The 15,194-nt window shown below is 57.7% G+C and overlaps 1 protein-coding gene and 1 pseudogene across 1 annotated transcript; both read left to right on the plus strand.

Annotated features, from left to right (window-relative positions):
* The first annotated feature begins 273 nt into the window (after positions 1 to 273).
* LOC118621327 lies at positions 274 to 3,161 on the plus strand (annotated as a pseudogene).
* A 572-nt stretch (positions 3,162 to 3,733) lies between these two features.
* LOC118621329 (gametogenetin-binding protein 1-like) lies at positions 3,734 to 14,708 on the plus strand. The gene is made up of 8 exons (XM_036248651.1): positions 3,734 to 3,913; positions 4,667 to 4,772; positions 5,194 to 5,288; positions 5,499 to 5,634; positions 6,513 to 6,652; positions 8,276 to 8,422; positions 12,341 to 12,397; positions 14,667 to 14,708. Exons 1-8 carry the CDS (start codon positions 3,734 to 3,736, stop codon positions 14,706 to 14,708), a joined length of 903 nt encoding a protein of 300 aa, XP_036104544.1.
* The last annotated feature ends 486 nt before the right edge of the window (positions 14,709 to 15,194 follow it).

The following is a 15,194-nucleotide window of genomic DNA, read 5'->3' on the forward strand; positions in this document are numbered from 1 at the left end:
GTAGGTGCCACCAACTGCACCCACTGTACAGATGAGCCAACTGAGGTTCAGTTGGTTTAAGGATCTCTCCCAAAGTCACTGAGCTGGGTTTATAATTGAGTTTGGGGCACTATGGGGAATAATACTACTAAACTGAGATTCCACGTAGAACTAGGTGTACCAGGCACCTCGGTGGTCTAGGAGATAGAAATCCTGAAGATGACAGGCAGGTAAACAGATGAAAACACAGTGAGGGACATCCACTTCAGCCAGGGAGAACCGGGTACCGCAGTCATGAGTTGCTTCAGGTGTGTGGATATTGGTATCAATTTGACAGATCTATGTCCAGAGGAACTTATTGAGGTGGGGCAGTTCAGAAGCTTCAAGATGACTTACAGAGTGTAATACAGAGAGCTGTCCAAATTGATATTAAAAAGGTTATGATGACAGCCCGGCCAGTGTGGCTCAGTGGACAGAGCGTGTTGTCGCATGAACTGAGAGGTCTGGTTTTGATACCTGGTCAGGGCACATGCCCGGGTTTTGGGCTGAATCTCCAGTACGGGGGCGTGCAGGAGGAGCCAACTGATGTAACTTTCTCTCTCTCTAAAAAAAATCAATATAAATATTTTTATTTTTTTATATGTTTTTATTGATTTATTTTTAGAGAGAGACGGAAATATAGATGTGAGAGAGAAACATTGATCGGCTGCCTCCTGCATGCCCCCCACTGGGGAGCCCAAAACTCAGGCATGTGCCCTGACTGGGAATGAAACTGGGACCTCTCAGTCCATGGGAGGCTGCTCCATCCACTGAGCTACATTGGCCAGGCCAATAAAAACACTTTCTATTTATTAATTTTTTTAATCCTCACCTGAGGACATTTTTGCATTCTTCAGACAGAGCGTAAGGGAGAGGGAGAGAGAAACATCGATGGTGAGAAAGACACTAAAAATATTTTTTTAAAAAAAGGTTATGGTGACTGGTGGAAATCTACATGACAGTAAAGACGCACTGCATTTAGCATGAACAAATGACATGTTTTTCATTCCAGTTGGATGTCATCCTACAAGATGTGATGAATTTGGAAAAAATAACTCTGCTATTTACTCGATGGAGCTGCTAACCCTTGCTGAACACAAGGGGAAAGTTGTAGCAATAGGGAGGTGTGTACTTGATTTTGACTGAGTACAGTTTTGTCCCAAAGATACTCAGCTCAAATATATATATATATATATATATATATATATATATATATATATATATATATTTTATCCTCACCTGAGGACATTTTCCATTTTTTGTTCAGATAGAGTAGGAGGGAGAGAGAGAGAGAGAGAAACATTGACATGAAAGGGACACATCGAGTGGCTGCCACCCACACAACCCAACCAGGGCTGGGGGCAAACTGCAACCGAGGTACATGCCCTTAGCAGGAACCGAACCCAGGTCTCTCTGGACCACGGGCCGACGCTCTAACCGCTGAGCCAAACTGGCCAGGGCTCAGCTCAAATATTTTGAAAAACAGTTTGAACTGTTAGAACAGACAAAATTACCACTGTTTCTTCACTGTGGAAACTCTCATGGTGAATTTTTGGGTGTAATGAAAAGAAACAGAGATCGGTGTGGAGGTGGAGTAGCGCGTTCATTGGATGGTCCCAAGGAGGCGGCAGCTGCTTTGATAGGCTTGGATCTCTGCATAGGGTTTAATGGTTGCTCACTGGAAACGGAGGCCAATTTGGAAATTTTGAAGTTGATACGTAGTGAAAATTAACGATTAAGACGGAAGCACCTTGGTGTGGAGTCAAAGTACACATGTTGGCCCTGGACGGTTTGGCCCAGTGGTTGGTGTGTCGGCCTGTGGACCAAAGAGTTGTGGGTTCAGTTCTGGTCAATGTACCTTGGTTGTGGCTCATCCCTGGCCCTGGTCCGGGTTGTGTGAGGGGCAGCCAGTCAATGTGTCTCTCTCAGGTCGATCTCTCTCTCTCCCTCCCTCACATTCTATCTGAAAAAAAAAAAAGTACACATGTTGTTTCAAAATATATAAAACCTTCATTTCCTACTGAGACAGGCCAGTAAGTCAGGACAGCAGAATAGAGAACTGGAGACAGTTACACAGCGGTTTGCAGCCACCTAGTCCAGCCTGTCTTCCCTGAACCAGGGACACTCGGGAGTAAATGGTTTGCACTCTCCCCAACCAGAGGGCTAATAGCTTAAGTCAGGGAGACAGAGCAGGAATCCAGTTAGTGCTATTTGCCTACTACACCCCAGGACAGATGAAGTTAAGAGAATAAACCTCATTTTGGTGCGTCAGCATAAAGCTGATGGATATTTTATTGATCCCCCCCTAAGATCTCCCCTAAACGCCCAGCCTTTAAAACCCCTCAAAACAAAGGCCCAGCTCCCACTCTCCCACCCAGGAGCACGCCCGTGCCCCCTCTCTCTTCCCCACAGGCAGCACCTCCTAAACTCTAAGGGACCCCACGAGGTTTCCAACCAGGGCAGCAATGGGCAGCAGTTCATCCAGGCAAACCCCTGAACCTGACCCCAAGGCCCCCTCTTCTCTGACTTCTCAGTGAGCCAAAGCAGCCCAGCCTGGGCTCAGTTCCCAGCCCCTCCTTGTTGCACTGTCCCCAGCTTTAATAAACGTCCCCTAAAGTTCACCCGGACTCCTGTTGTGAAACTTTTCCCGCAGAAACTCAAGAACCCACAAGCACCCTGGCCAGTTTGGCTCAGCGGTTAGCACGCTGGCCTGCGGTCTAGAGAGACCCGGGTTCGGTTCCCACTAAGGACATGTACTTTGGTTGCAGTTTGTCCCCGGCCCTGGTTGGGTCATGCAGGTGGCAGCCACTCGATGTGTCCCTTTCACGTGGATGTTTCTCTCTCTCTCTTCCTCCCACTCTATCTGAACAAAAAATAAAAAAATGTCCTTGGGTGAGGATAAAAAAACAAACAAAACCCACAAGCTATGGGCCGGCGCAGGCAGACCCGCTCAGGGCCAGGTCCCCTTTCCGGTCACCCTACCGAAAAGGAATGGGAGATGGGCAATGTTCAACAGACAGAAATGAACCCTGCCTTATACTTCAAATACTGGAGATAATGTCAGCAGTAAGAGGTGAGGATCACTGGAATTAGCCAATACGCTATATAACAATACTAGTCAAGTATTTTTTTCTGACACGTAATTGGTATGTATTTTCCATCATGAATGTACATTTTCATGGTAAAACTTAATGAAAGTTTCAATAAAGGAATTCTCTGGATACAACAAAACAAACACACACACGACAGCATGATGAGGTCTGTGCTCCCACCTGGACACAGGCAAGCTGAGTGCCCAGGGGAGAAAAAGAGAGGGTGGTCCCACCTGCTGCCCCATGTTCTCAAGGACAGAAGCGGCCACAGCCGGGGAGGGGCCAGGAGGATCAGCCAGGTGAAGAGAGGGTATGCCGAGTCCTCAAGATCCCTTGTCCCATCTCAGGGTACGGGCTCCCCAGCCTCCTCTGCCCACTCCCCACCCACATGCTTCCTCCCCATGCCTCCTCCGGCCTCATCAACCTGCCCTCTCTGTCCCCAACCAATCGCCCCCGCCATGTCCCCCCATCACTCCCTACCTCCCACCTGCCTGACCTTTGCCTTCTAGAACTCCTGGAAGTTTCCAACTGGAGCTTTTAATTTGAAAACTCCTCCTGTTCTTAAGCAGTTGGTCTGGGGTGGCTGCTACGGCCCCTCCCTCCGAGTCAGGGTCCCACTCAGGATGGACAGCCCAGCTCCAACCCCTCCATCTCAAATTTTGGGTCACTCCACCATGGTCCGCTTTTTCCGTAGCCTGGTGGGGAGCAAGGGCAGCCCAGGGAGCTCCGACAAGGCCCTGCTGGGGGGTCGGCAGTGCCTCTCCCGGGAGCCGGAGGCTGTGTCCTTGATGACTGACCGCCAGGGGGCAGTGAGGAAGAAGGAGCCCCGGCGGCCCGCCAGGGTGCACCACACCTCTGGGACCCCGCCACAGCACGATCCCCCGGGGCTGGGGATGGAGGACGTGGGGGCACACACCGCCACCACCATGGAGGTCTTGAGCATCATGGCCCCGGCTGTAGAGCTAAAGTGGGTCCGGCCCAGAGGAAGCCAGGAAGTTCTGGGCGACCTGTCTGAAGAGGAGGAGGAGGCAGCTGGGGAGGCCTCCAGGGACACCAGGACCTCAGACAGGTGAGGGACGGGGCTGTGGATGGTGGGAGGGGCTGGGGTGGAGCTGCTGGGAGAAGGGTATGGCAGGACCCACAGGGCTGGGGCCAGGAATGTGAATCCTTGGGTGGGTGGAGGATTAGACCAGGGCATCAAGGGTGAGGAGGCCTCTGGAGATGGGTGTGTGGGGGTGGAAGGAAGCAGAGATGAGGGGCCTCCCACAAGAGAGGGTTGTGGACGGGAGCTCCAAAGGGAGAGGAGCCTGGCTGGGGCCAGACGGGGGCGCCAGGGTGAGCAGCCGCCACTGCTGCCAGATCCTTTCTTGGCCCCAATCCACCCTGCCCTCCCTTCCCACTCTGTCCCTCCTGGTTCCCACCCCACACCCATGTCCAGGACGAAGCCCAGCAGGAAGGGCCAAGTAGGGCCTGTGGGAGAGCCTTGGTGGATGGGGGTGTTGGAGGCTTTTATCATTCTCTGGGCCCCACCTGCCACCCCCACCTGACTATGTTTTGGGATCAGGGGTCACTTTGCCCACGCCCTGGAGAGGAGGGCCACGGGGCCACTGGAGGTCAGCCCTGAGGCCTTCACCGTGGAGGAGGAGGAGTGTCTGCTGGGTGGTGAGTGTGGTGGCCACAGGCATGGGGAGGGCCCCAAACAGACCCTCTTTTTCTAGGCCTCTGCAGGGGTGTGGGGCCTGGAAGGACGGGTCTCAGGAATGCGGGAGGCAGGCTGCCTGGGCTTGGGTCCCAACTGCACTGTGCCAGGCGGTGTGATGGTGGCAAACGGCTCAGCTTGTCTGTGTCTCAGCTTCTTCATCTAACACGAGAGTGTAGTAGCACCTCTCCGAAGGTAGTTAGAAGGATTAAATGAAATGTCCTTTGTGAAGTGCCCAGAACTGTGCCTGGCCTGTAGTTTGCTAAAGAAAACCAGGAAACCTCACCCTCAGCTTAACCCTCCAGATGTCCCTGCCCTGCTGGGCTTGGGCCTGCCCCCCCCCCCCCACTGCTGTCAGACAGTCTGTGACACAGCCCTCCACAGGAGACCTCAGGCTGGCCTCTGTAAAGGTGGGGGCAACCCCCTGGAACCACCTCCTCACCTTATACAAGCAGTTTCAGAAACTGACCATGGCCAAGGTCTGTGGGCCAAGCTGGGGTAGGATTGGGAGGCCTGGGGGGCCCTCCCCACATCTGCCTGGGCCCCAGGATATGTGGCTTGGGCCAAGCGAGAGCAGTCCTCTTTCTTACATCTTTGGGATCTGTTTCCTCTTCTTTCTGTCTTATGTGGGGGTGGGGCTGCAGGCCTGGGGCCGTTCGCACCTGCTCAGTGACCTGGCACAGCCTCAGTTTCCTCTCAAGGATGGCTTATCCCACCTCGAGGAGGAAGGTGAGGAAGAGGACAGCTCATTCAAGCTCTGTGTCCCAGGCATCGTCACCCTCCAGTCGCCACTGCATAAGACATTTGGGTCAACAGATACAGTGGGTAAGTGCGACGCCCCACCTCCCCTCCCAACATGCCCCAGGCCCACGGAGTCTGATTTTGGATGTAGGCTCGTGGGTGTGATACCAGTTCTTACCACCAGGTGGTATCATAGGACACAAGATGACCACCGGAGGTAGGGGCCGAGAGTGGCCGGGCTGGAGGCCATGCTCCCTCAGGATTTTGGAGACAGCAAGGTGAAGGTTGTGACTGGGGCTGTGGCTCCCGGAGCGCCACCTTCCCCAGCCTGGAATTCTTTTTCAGTGGCCACCTCCATCTCTGGTTTTCCCATCGTAAACGCACTGCTGTGACTGTCTCAGAGGGTGTCCCTGAGGGCAGATAAGGAGAGAGCTGGGGATGGTGATAATATAAAATCATTTGATATTTACATAATCATTTCTATGGGCCATATCCTCTTCTAAGCACTTTTCACAAAATAATGTACTGAATTCTGAGGAAGGTCTTATTATACTCTCCACGTCACCGTGAGGGAACTAGGCACAGAGAAGTTAAATAACTCACCCAAGATCACACAGCTAGTAAGTGGCAGAGCCAGGACCTGAACCCAGGCAGTTTGGATGGTTCCAGATCCATGCTCTTGACTTGGTGGCTGGAGGGGAGCAGATATCTGCCTCTGGCAGGGTCCCCAGGAGGTGCTGAGACTCACACTGCCCTGCAGGAGGGAGCCCGTGGTGTGCAGAGCGGTGGAGAGGTGTCCCCCTGACACCAGGTAATGGATGAAGAAAGCGCTGTGGCTGGGGTGACAGGAATACATGGGGCCAGGATGAGGCTGAGAGAGAGCTGCCTCCTCTTCCTTCGACCTCCAGCCGCTTCCCCCTCCCTACTGCTGGCTGTCCCTTGCCCACCTCTCTGGTTCTCAGGTTTGGTGGAGTCAGACTTAAAGAAGCTTCTGGAAGTACAGCAGGAGTCCCGCCTCTGGAAGGTGGGCAGCCGTGAGGGCCGGGAGCCGCTGGTCCAGCCAGAGGTGGCCCTGGAGGCGGCGAGCATTGTGGGTGAGCAGGTATGCCACCCTGCCTGAGGACCCTGGCAAAGGTGGGGCTGGAGGCCTCCCGTCCCGCAGGCCTGGCCCTAGTTCCAGCCCCAGCCCCCACCGCCTGGGTCGGGGAAGGCATAAGCCCTTCTTGGTGATATTTCTGAGTACCACCCGGACCCCTGCACACACACACTTCTCCATCTGTCTCTGTCTCTCATGTGACCCAGAGTCCAAATGCCCACCAGTAAGGCTTCAGTTTGTCAGTCACTGGCTGTGCGGCCTCGGGCAGGTCCGTTTCCTCTCTGGGCCTCAGTATCTTCATCTGTTCTCGCGGGGACGTGTCTAGGTGGCTTTAAGGCTTTCCAGCACATCTGTAATTCACGTAATGTTGCTCACTTCCTATTTTCTGTCCATTCACACGCATGCCTACCCCCACAAGCACACACAGGTGTGGGGGAGCTACCCGGCTGGGTCACACCACGGACCACCCGCTGCCCACGCACCTGGATATCAGTCTTAAACATGAGGCCTGTCCCCGCTTCCCTGAGTGCACCTGGATGGAGTGTCGTGCGAAGTGTGTCGGTGTGCTTCCTGAGTTAATTTCTCTTCATCATCAGCTCGCTCTTTTATTCAGTGGATACTGCCTCTGTCAGTCTGTGTAGTTTAACCAAAGGAAAGAGCATTGGGTTTGGCCCTGGCTGGGTAGCTCAGTTGGTTAGAATGTTGTCCCGATACAGATTTCGGGTTCGATCCCTGGTCAGGGCACATACAAGAATCAACTAATGGCCCTGGCTAGTGTGCTGGTGGTTAGAGTGCCGGCCCATGCACAGAAGGGTCAGGGATTCGATTCCTGGTCAAGGGCATGTACCTGGTTTGCAGGTTTGATCTCTAGCCCAGTCGGGGCACATGCGGGAGGCAACTAATTCATGTGTCTCTCTCACATCAATATTTCTCTCTCTCCCTCCCTCCCTCCCTTCTACTCTATCTAAAAATCAATGGAAAAATATCTTCTGGTGAGGATTAACCAAAAAACAAAACAGAGAGAGAGAGAAGGAACCAGCATAGGGTTCGGAGGCCAGTCTGGAGTCCAGTCCCTGCTCTGGGCTGACTTTCTGTGACCCTGAGTGTGGGCCTGGGCTCCTGTTCCGGTGCAAGGGGACGGCTGGAGCTGAAGAGCCTCTGGCCCCCCCTGCCCAGGGCACTCAGCGTTAGGACTACGGCGCCCTCTGTGGGGTCTGACCACCAGGAGCAGGCTCACCAGGCACTGAGGGGCGGCCTTCTCACTGTCTGGAGCCCGCGTGCCCGTGCCACAGGCACCCCTCCGTGCTCCTGGGACAGGGCTGAGCCACCCTCCTGCCCCACACAGGTAGTCAGCTCCGCAGGGCCCCTCGCCTTTGCCTTTCCCTCTTCCTCCCCTCCCCTGCCCTGCAGAACCACCCTGGAGCTGGCCAGCCCTAGCCCAGGGATCACAGTCCTGGGGTAGCCTGAGCAGCATTGGAGGGGCCCTAGGCAGTTTCTGGGTGGTGGCAAGAGGGTGCCCAGCTCAGTCCTCACTCTGGGGACACGGCTGCCTCCGGAATATCTTCCTTTCGTGGGTGTTTCAGAGAGCTGTCCTCATTGCCACCCCACTTTCTTCTTCTCTTTCCTCAGGAACACCAAGCTAAGGGGGAAGGAGGGCGCCCCCCAGCCTTTGGGGAGTGCTGGGGGCCCGGGAGAAGGGCGCCGAGGCAGCGGAAGCACCACCCTGGGCTGGAGGGAAGGGTGCAGAGCCCGGTTGGTGTGGTGTCCAGCACAGAGGTGAGGACAGGGAGGGATTGGCGGGGGTGCCGGACTCCATTTTATGGACGGGAGGTGGCTCAGGGTTGGTAGATCTGGGTCAGCTGTGGGGACCTGTGGAAGGTCTGGGAAAGGTGGCCTCAGGGTGCTTGTCTCTGGGGGGTAGGTGGGGAGGTTCTGGGGGTGCAGAGCCAGGAGGACAGATCCCAAAGATGCTGAGGCATCTGCCTTCCCCACCGCTGCCCCAGCGCCTGCTCCTGGAGGAGATGGATGAGAGGGGGAACTGGCTTCTGGGCTGAGGGAAGCTGGTGCGCGAGTCTGCCCTGCCCCGAACCTGGAGCCTGCGCAGGATGGAGCCCCTCTCCTCAGCACACACCCGAGGAGTTCCTGGGGCCAGGGGCTGGGATGAATGGTGTCCATGTGTCTGCAGGGTGGGCCTGACAAAGACTGTCCCCACCAATCAGACTCGGCCTGTGATGTCATTAATAAAGCCCAATTTGACTCTGACCTCCTTGGCTGCTGTCTGTCTGTGGATCCAGCTCGTTTGTCTGGGTCTCCGTCCAGCGCTCAGAGCTGGTGGAGCTGCAGAGCCCTGGGCTCGTGGGGCTTGGCAGGTCTGCGGGAGGACAGGAGGTGTGTGCACCGCACGGGGTGGGGAAGGACCCTGGCCCAGACCTGCCCTGTCAGCAGGAGGCTCCCCACTTCCCTCCCGCCTGTTCCCAGGCAGGCTTGCGGCCTCGGGGAGGATCCGGGAATTCTCCAGCAGGAAGTTCCTGCCCAGCCAGCACGGGGACAAAGCCAGGAAAGCAGCCCTGGGACCACGGGGACTGTCTGGGGGCTGGGCCGGGGTCACGCGCGAGGTCCCTGCCCCCCGCTGCAGCTCAGGTTGCATGCTGGGTGCCTGGCACCGCGGGGGGTCCCGGGCAGAGGAGGTGCAGACATCTAGAAGGCCCAACTCCACAGAGTCCCCGCATCAAGGGTGGGCTTGCACTGGGGCTCACGGTGCTGTGTCCTCCCTGGCCAAGAAAGGGCGGGCACACTTCATCCAGGGATCCTGCCCACTTTGGGCACCAGGAGGTGCTGTTGTCTGGAGGCTCCGGTAGGACCAGGGTTCCTTCCCTTCCTGTGGCCCGGGCCCAGCACACGTGAGAGGGGGAGCTCACATTGCCCCCAGCTCTTCTCAACACAACTGCTGTTTACAGGCGCTCTAACCGCTGAGCCAAACCAGCCAGGGCCATGGCGGCCTCTCTTAACCACGTGACTGATAACTGCTCTTGGTTGGGTGCATGGCACATGCTTGGGGGGGGCGGGGTACGGCTATGGCAGTGACTGGCCTCCTGTCCCTGCCTCCCATCCCCCAACCATGGAGAAGGCAGGTAGTCCACGGCTGTCCGGGGGCGTTCTCCTGGGCTTCTGGCCGGGGCCCCTGGAATCCCTGACTCAGCCTCGGAGCTGGAGGCTGGTGGCAGGACCCATCTGGGCTGCCCCCTGAGTCAGCCGGGAAGCAGCCTTGTGACCGCATGACTCACCTGTGCCCTAAGGATTTCCTCCCCGAGGTGGCTGTTGGGAAGGGCGAGGGCCTTGGAGGGCAGCCTGTGGGCTCTCTGGTTTTACCTAGACCCCTACTCTCCCCTGCCTCTCCTTTCCCTTCCTGGTAGGCCCCAGACCTGGTGCCAGCTGTGCCCCTGGAGTGGGCATCCTGGGGCCCAGAGCACAGCAGGATGGGGCTGCACCCCCTCCCTCGTTCCTCTGGGGGGGCCAGCCAGCGGCTGCGGGGCTCAGGCCAGCTCCGCCGTGCGTCAGGGTAGGCCAGGCCCACTCAGGCTGAGACCAGCTCCGCCGTGGGTCAGGGTAGGCCAGGCCCACTCAGGCCGAGACCAGCTCCGCCGTGCGTCAGGGTAGGCCAGGCCCACTCAGGCCGAGACCAGCTCCACCGTGCGTCAGGGTAGGCCAGGCCCACTCAGGCCCAGGCCAGCTCCACCGTGCGTCAATGTAGGCCAGGCCCACTCAGGCCGAGACCAGCTCCGCCATGGGTCAGGGTAGCCAGGCCACTAGGCCGAGACCAGCTCCACCGTGCTCAGGGTAGGCAGGCCCCATCCGACCAGCTCCACCGTGGGTCAGGGTAGGCCAGGCCCACTCAGGCCGAGACCAGCTCCCCGTGGTCAGGGTAGGCCAGGCCCACTCAGGCCCAGGGCCATCTCCGCCGTGGGTCAGGGTAGGCCAGGCCCACTCAGGCCGAGACCAGCTCCGCCGTGGGTCAGGGTAGGCCAGGCCCACTCAGGCCGAGACCAGCTCCACCGTGGGTCAGGGTAGGCCAGGCCCACTCAGGCCCAGGCCAGCTCCGCCGTGGGTCAGGGTAGGCCAGGCCCACTCAGGCCCAGGCCAGCTCCGCCGTGCGTCAGGGTAGGCCAGGCCCACTCAGGCCGAGACCAGCTCCGCCGTGGGTCAGGGTAGGCCAGGCCCACTCAGGCCGAGACCAGCTCCGCCGTGGGTCAGGGTAGGCCAGGCCCACTCAGGCCGAGACCAGCTCCGCCATGCGTCAGGGTAGGCCAGGCCCACTCAGGCCGAGACCAGCTCCGCCATGCGTCAGGGTAGGCCAGGCCCACTCAGGCCCAGGACAGCTCCGCCGTGCGTCAGGGTAGGCCAGGCCCACTCAGGCCTTGGCCGTGAGGAGTGAGAGGCAGAGTCCTTGGTTCAGTGAGGGAGACTCTGCCCCTTTTTGTCAAGGGGGGTCATGCCACCTCTGGTCCACCCCCGCCCGCTCCCCACGACCTACAGAGAGGACAGTCTGTGCAGCCGGAAGGGCGGCTGCTGGTGCTGAGCAGGAAGCCGGCACAGGCATGAGGGCCTTTCCCGCCTCTCAGGGTCCTGGCTGGTCTCTGTGGCGAAGGCAGTGGGGACACAGCCTGAGGACAAGCTGTGGGGAGGGCTGGGCAGGTGAGCCTGAAGGGCTGGGCTCAGGCACCTCTGAAAGACTTCGAAGGAACCACAGGTGTGTCTGTGGGTCGGACCTGAGGACTGGGTGGCATTTAAAGTTGTCCCCCCCTCCCCACTGGCCAGTGTGGCTCAGTGGTTGTGCCTCGACCCATGCACCAAGAGGTCACCAGTTTGATTCCCCATCCAGGCTCACGCCCAGGTTGTGGGCCAAACCCCTGGTGGGGGGCATGCAGGAGGTGGCCAATTAATGTTCTCTCATTAGTGTTTCTATCTCTCTCCATCTCCCTTCCTCTCTCTCTAAAATCAATAAAGAATAAAATTAAAGTTGCTGTCCCCCCTGAATGCACAGACAGCCGGGCGGGGCTGCCGGCCTGCACTGGGCGCCTGGCTCAGCGCGAGAGGGCTCTACGCCCAGTGGGGTGCCCGCCTCTGCGGGCTCCAAAGGGCCAGCGGGCTGGCAGTGGCCCTGGTCAGGCTGTGGGTCTAAGTCCAGCCCTTTGTCCGAACTTACCAAGTCTCCCCACTCTCCCGTTTCCCACCCCCTCCTCCACCTCTGTGGTATCGGCCTGTGGCCCCCCCCCCCCCCATTCTCTCTGTTACACGGTTTCCCAGGAATCAGGGAGGCGGGGCAGAAGCAGGCTGCACTGCTACCTGCAGTGTAGGAAGGTTTTGTTGGAGGCTCGAGCCTCCTTGGGCAGCAGCAAGACCACGTGGATGTCTGCCCCGCTGGCCGGCGGTAAGGGTCATACAGGACAGGGCGGGATGGCTGGGACACAGGGTGACCTGCCCCAGGTAGGGGGAAACGCCGTGAGTGCTGCTGGGGGAAGGCAAGGGCCTGTCCCAGCAGCAGCGCACGGGGCAGGGGCCAGGGACCAGGGGCCGCAGACAGTCTCCGAGGGGCTTCCGGGGAGTTGCCAGGTGGAGCTGGGGGAGCTCGGTGGGCTGTGCTGTGTCCTGGAACAGTCCCCGTCCCGCTCTGTCTGTCTCTCACTGTGCCTCCAGCGGGAGAGGCCCGAAGAGCAGTCCCAGCTCCATTCCGAGGGTGTCAGCTGCGCAAAGGTCAGTGGGGGCAGGGGGTGGTCCTAGAGAAATGTGAGCAGGGTCAAAGCTGGGCCTGGCTGCAGGGCACAGGGGGGCTGCTCCCTGTGGGCTCCAGGCAGGACCTCTGAGGAAGGTGTGCTCTGGCTCTGTGGTCAGCCTGGTGGGGGCGGTGGGGGCGGTGGGGGCAGGGAGGGAAGGCCGACAAGCTTACCGTTTTGCAGGTGGGAAATGAGAGGGAGAGCAGGCAGGCAGAGGGGAGGGACTGGGCTGGATTGGAGGCCCAGCTCCAATGTGACAAACTCAAGTGACTGCAGACAGGCCACACCTCTCTGGATCTCAGTTCCGACATCTGTGAAATGGAAGATTCAAGGAAGTGCTGGTTGGCACGGAGCAAGTATTTAAGCATCTACTATACCCACCCCTATTCTAGACGCTGAAGAATAGAGCAGTGAACACAACATACAAAATCTTCACTTTTTTTTTTTTATCCTCACCTGAGGACGTTTTTGCATTCATCTTCAGACAGAGCAGGAGGGAGAGAGGGAAGAAGAGAGAGAGAGAAACATTCATGTGAGAAAGACACATCAACAGGTTGCCATCCACACAACCCCAACCAGGGCCGGGGACAAACTGCAGCCGAGGTACGTGCCCTTAGCGTGAACCGAACCCGGGTCTCTCTGGTCCGAGGGCCGAAGCTCTAACCGCTGAGCCAAACCGGCCAGGGCCAAAATCTTCATTTTTTTGAGCATTTATTATTGCAGGTAGGATAAATAATAAACCTAAGATATCATCAGGTGGGACAAGAACTATGCAGAAGGAGGAGGCAGGGTAATGGAGTGCAGTTTCAGACAGAGTGATGATGGGAAGGCCTGGCTGAGGAGGTGTGCAGGCAGGACGGGGAGGGGGGAGGAAGGAGGGGGTCGGCGATGGGAAGGCCGGGCAGCAGAGAGCTTGGCGGGAGCAGCGCCCTGCACTGGAGCACCTGGTGTGGCTGAGGATCCGGAACAGGCCTGTGTGGTGGACGCAGTGAATGGGAGGGGTACTGGAAGTGAGGTCAGGGAGGAAGGAGGAGATGGTGTACCTTCTCGATCTTGGTTTTTGAGGGGTTACTTTATCAGTGAGGAGTGACATGATGTGGTTTACATTCTAAAAGTCTCCCAGGGCCCTGGCTGGGTACTCAGATGGTTAGAGCATCTTCCTGATCCACCAAGGTTCAGGTTCCATCCCCAGTCAGGGCACATACAAGAATCAACCAATGGATAAGTGGAACAACAAACCAATGTCCATCTCTGTCTCTCTCTCTCCTCTCAAAAATCAATTTTAAGCCCTGGCCGGTTTGGCTCAGCGGTTAGAGCGTCGGCCTGCAGTCCCGAGAGACTCTGGTTCAGTTCCCGCTAGGGGCACGTACCTCAGTTACAGTTTGTCCCGGGCCCTGGTTGGGTAGTGCGGGTGGCAGCCACTCGATGTGTCCCTTTCACGTCGATGTTTCTCTTTCTCTCTCTCTCCCTTCCACTCTATCTGAACAACAAAATGGAAAAATGTCCTCAGGTGAGCATAAAAAAAAAAAATCAATTTTAAAAAACGTCTCCCTTGGCTGCTGCAGGGGGTGGAGTGAAGTGGGGAGGCCACTTAGGAGGCTGCTGGGGTTGTGGGGCAGGTCGTGGCGCTGGCTGCTGCTGATGTTATAAAAAGGTGCTGGAGGTGCTGGGGGGTGTCTTCAGCACTAGGGAGCACCCTTTGCACCTCCGCGCAGTGGAATCTTCCACCCTTGCCCCAGAGTCTGGAGAGGGAGAGGGGTGACCCTGAGGCTTGGGGCTCAGGAAGGTCCCACTGAAGGCAAGTGGGCAGCCTGGTTGTGCGTGGGCGACTGTGGCGGGCGCACGGGCAGACGGTAGGAGGTGGTTGGCACCAGCAGGGAGTGTGCTAGGGAGTGTGCGTCCTGGGTCTGGGCCAGGACAGCCCCATGTGAGGATGGGCTGGGCCAAACTCCAGGAGCACTGAACCAAGGGTGTTTCCGCTCCCTGCGGCCCAAGCCCTGGGGTGGGGGGAGGGGGGCCCAGGCTGGAGCTGGGGCTCTGATTCAATCTGCTCATAGACCAAGGATCAAAGACACCTCTGTCATGAAATTCACACTTGAGGGTGTGGGGTAACAACAGATCCTGACAATAAAAATCAGATGATGTTGCTATAATACAGGTTTGGAGACTGCAGAGAGAGCAAGTAATTCCAGCAGGGAGGAATCTGCAGGCTTCAGGGAGGAGGCGCCATCTGTGATTGGGGCTTGCAGGAGGAGGAGGACGAAGAAGACGAGGAGGAATTTGACAGGTGAAGGAAAGGGAGAGGCCACGCCTGCCAGTGGGACAGTCTGCACCATGACCCTACTTTCCAGCTCTCTGCTCAAGCCAGGACCACCCTGGACTCTGCTGTCCTGGGCCCACTTGTTCAGTGCCCCTCCTCACGTCTAACCCTTTGCTCCCTGCCATCCACCCCTCTTCACACTTGCATTCTCAATACCTTTACTGGGGCCCAAATCACAGCCACAGTTTCTGGATCCGCTCAGACCTCTGCCCATCTCTGCCGGTCTTCCCCCTGCCCTCGACCGCCCCTACCCAGTCTGTACAGCTCATCTCCTGCACTGCGTCCTCCTGGGGTCCTCACAGCTCCCTGGCTAGGGGACTGATGGGACCTGCTCTCCCCTGCCCTGGACAGACAGACGCACCATAAGGGCTGGCCCTGGGGGCTTTGTCTCCACTTCTGAAATGTCCAGCATGGTGGCCGGCACAGAGCTGGCTCAGCACAGAGTGAGCAAGGGAGG

The sequence above is a fragment of the Molossus molossus genome, unplaced genomic scaffold, assembly GCF_014108415.1.
Source record: "Molossus molossus isolate mMolMol1 unplaced genomic scaffold, mMolMol1.p scaffold_m16_p_8, whole genome shotgun sequence".
Classification (NCBI taxonomy): Eukaryota; Metazoa; Chordata; class Mammalia; order Chiroptera; family Molossidae; genus Molossus; species Molossus molossus.

Excerpts from the sequence above, each read along its gene's own strand:
- LOC118621329 (XM_036248651.1), top strand. The coding sequence starts at position 3,734 with ATGGACAGCCCAGCTCCAACCCCTCCATCTCAAATTTTGGGTCACTCC. Across the intron at positions 4,773-5,193 it reads GGAGGAGTGTCTGCTGGGTG|GAGACCTCAGGCTGGCCTCT; the intron begins GTGAGTGTGGTG and ends AGCCCTCCACAG. Across the intron at positions 5,289-5,498 it reads AGAAACTGACCATGGCCAAG|TTTCCTCTCAAGGATGGCTT; the intron begins GTCTGTGGGCCA and ends GCACAGCCTCAG.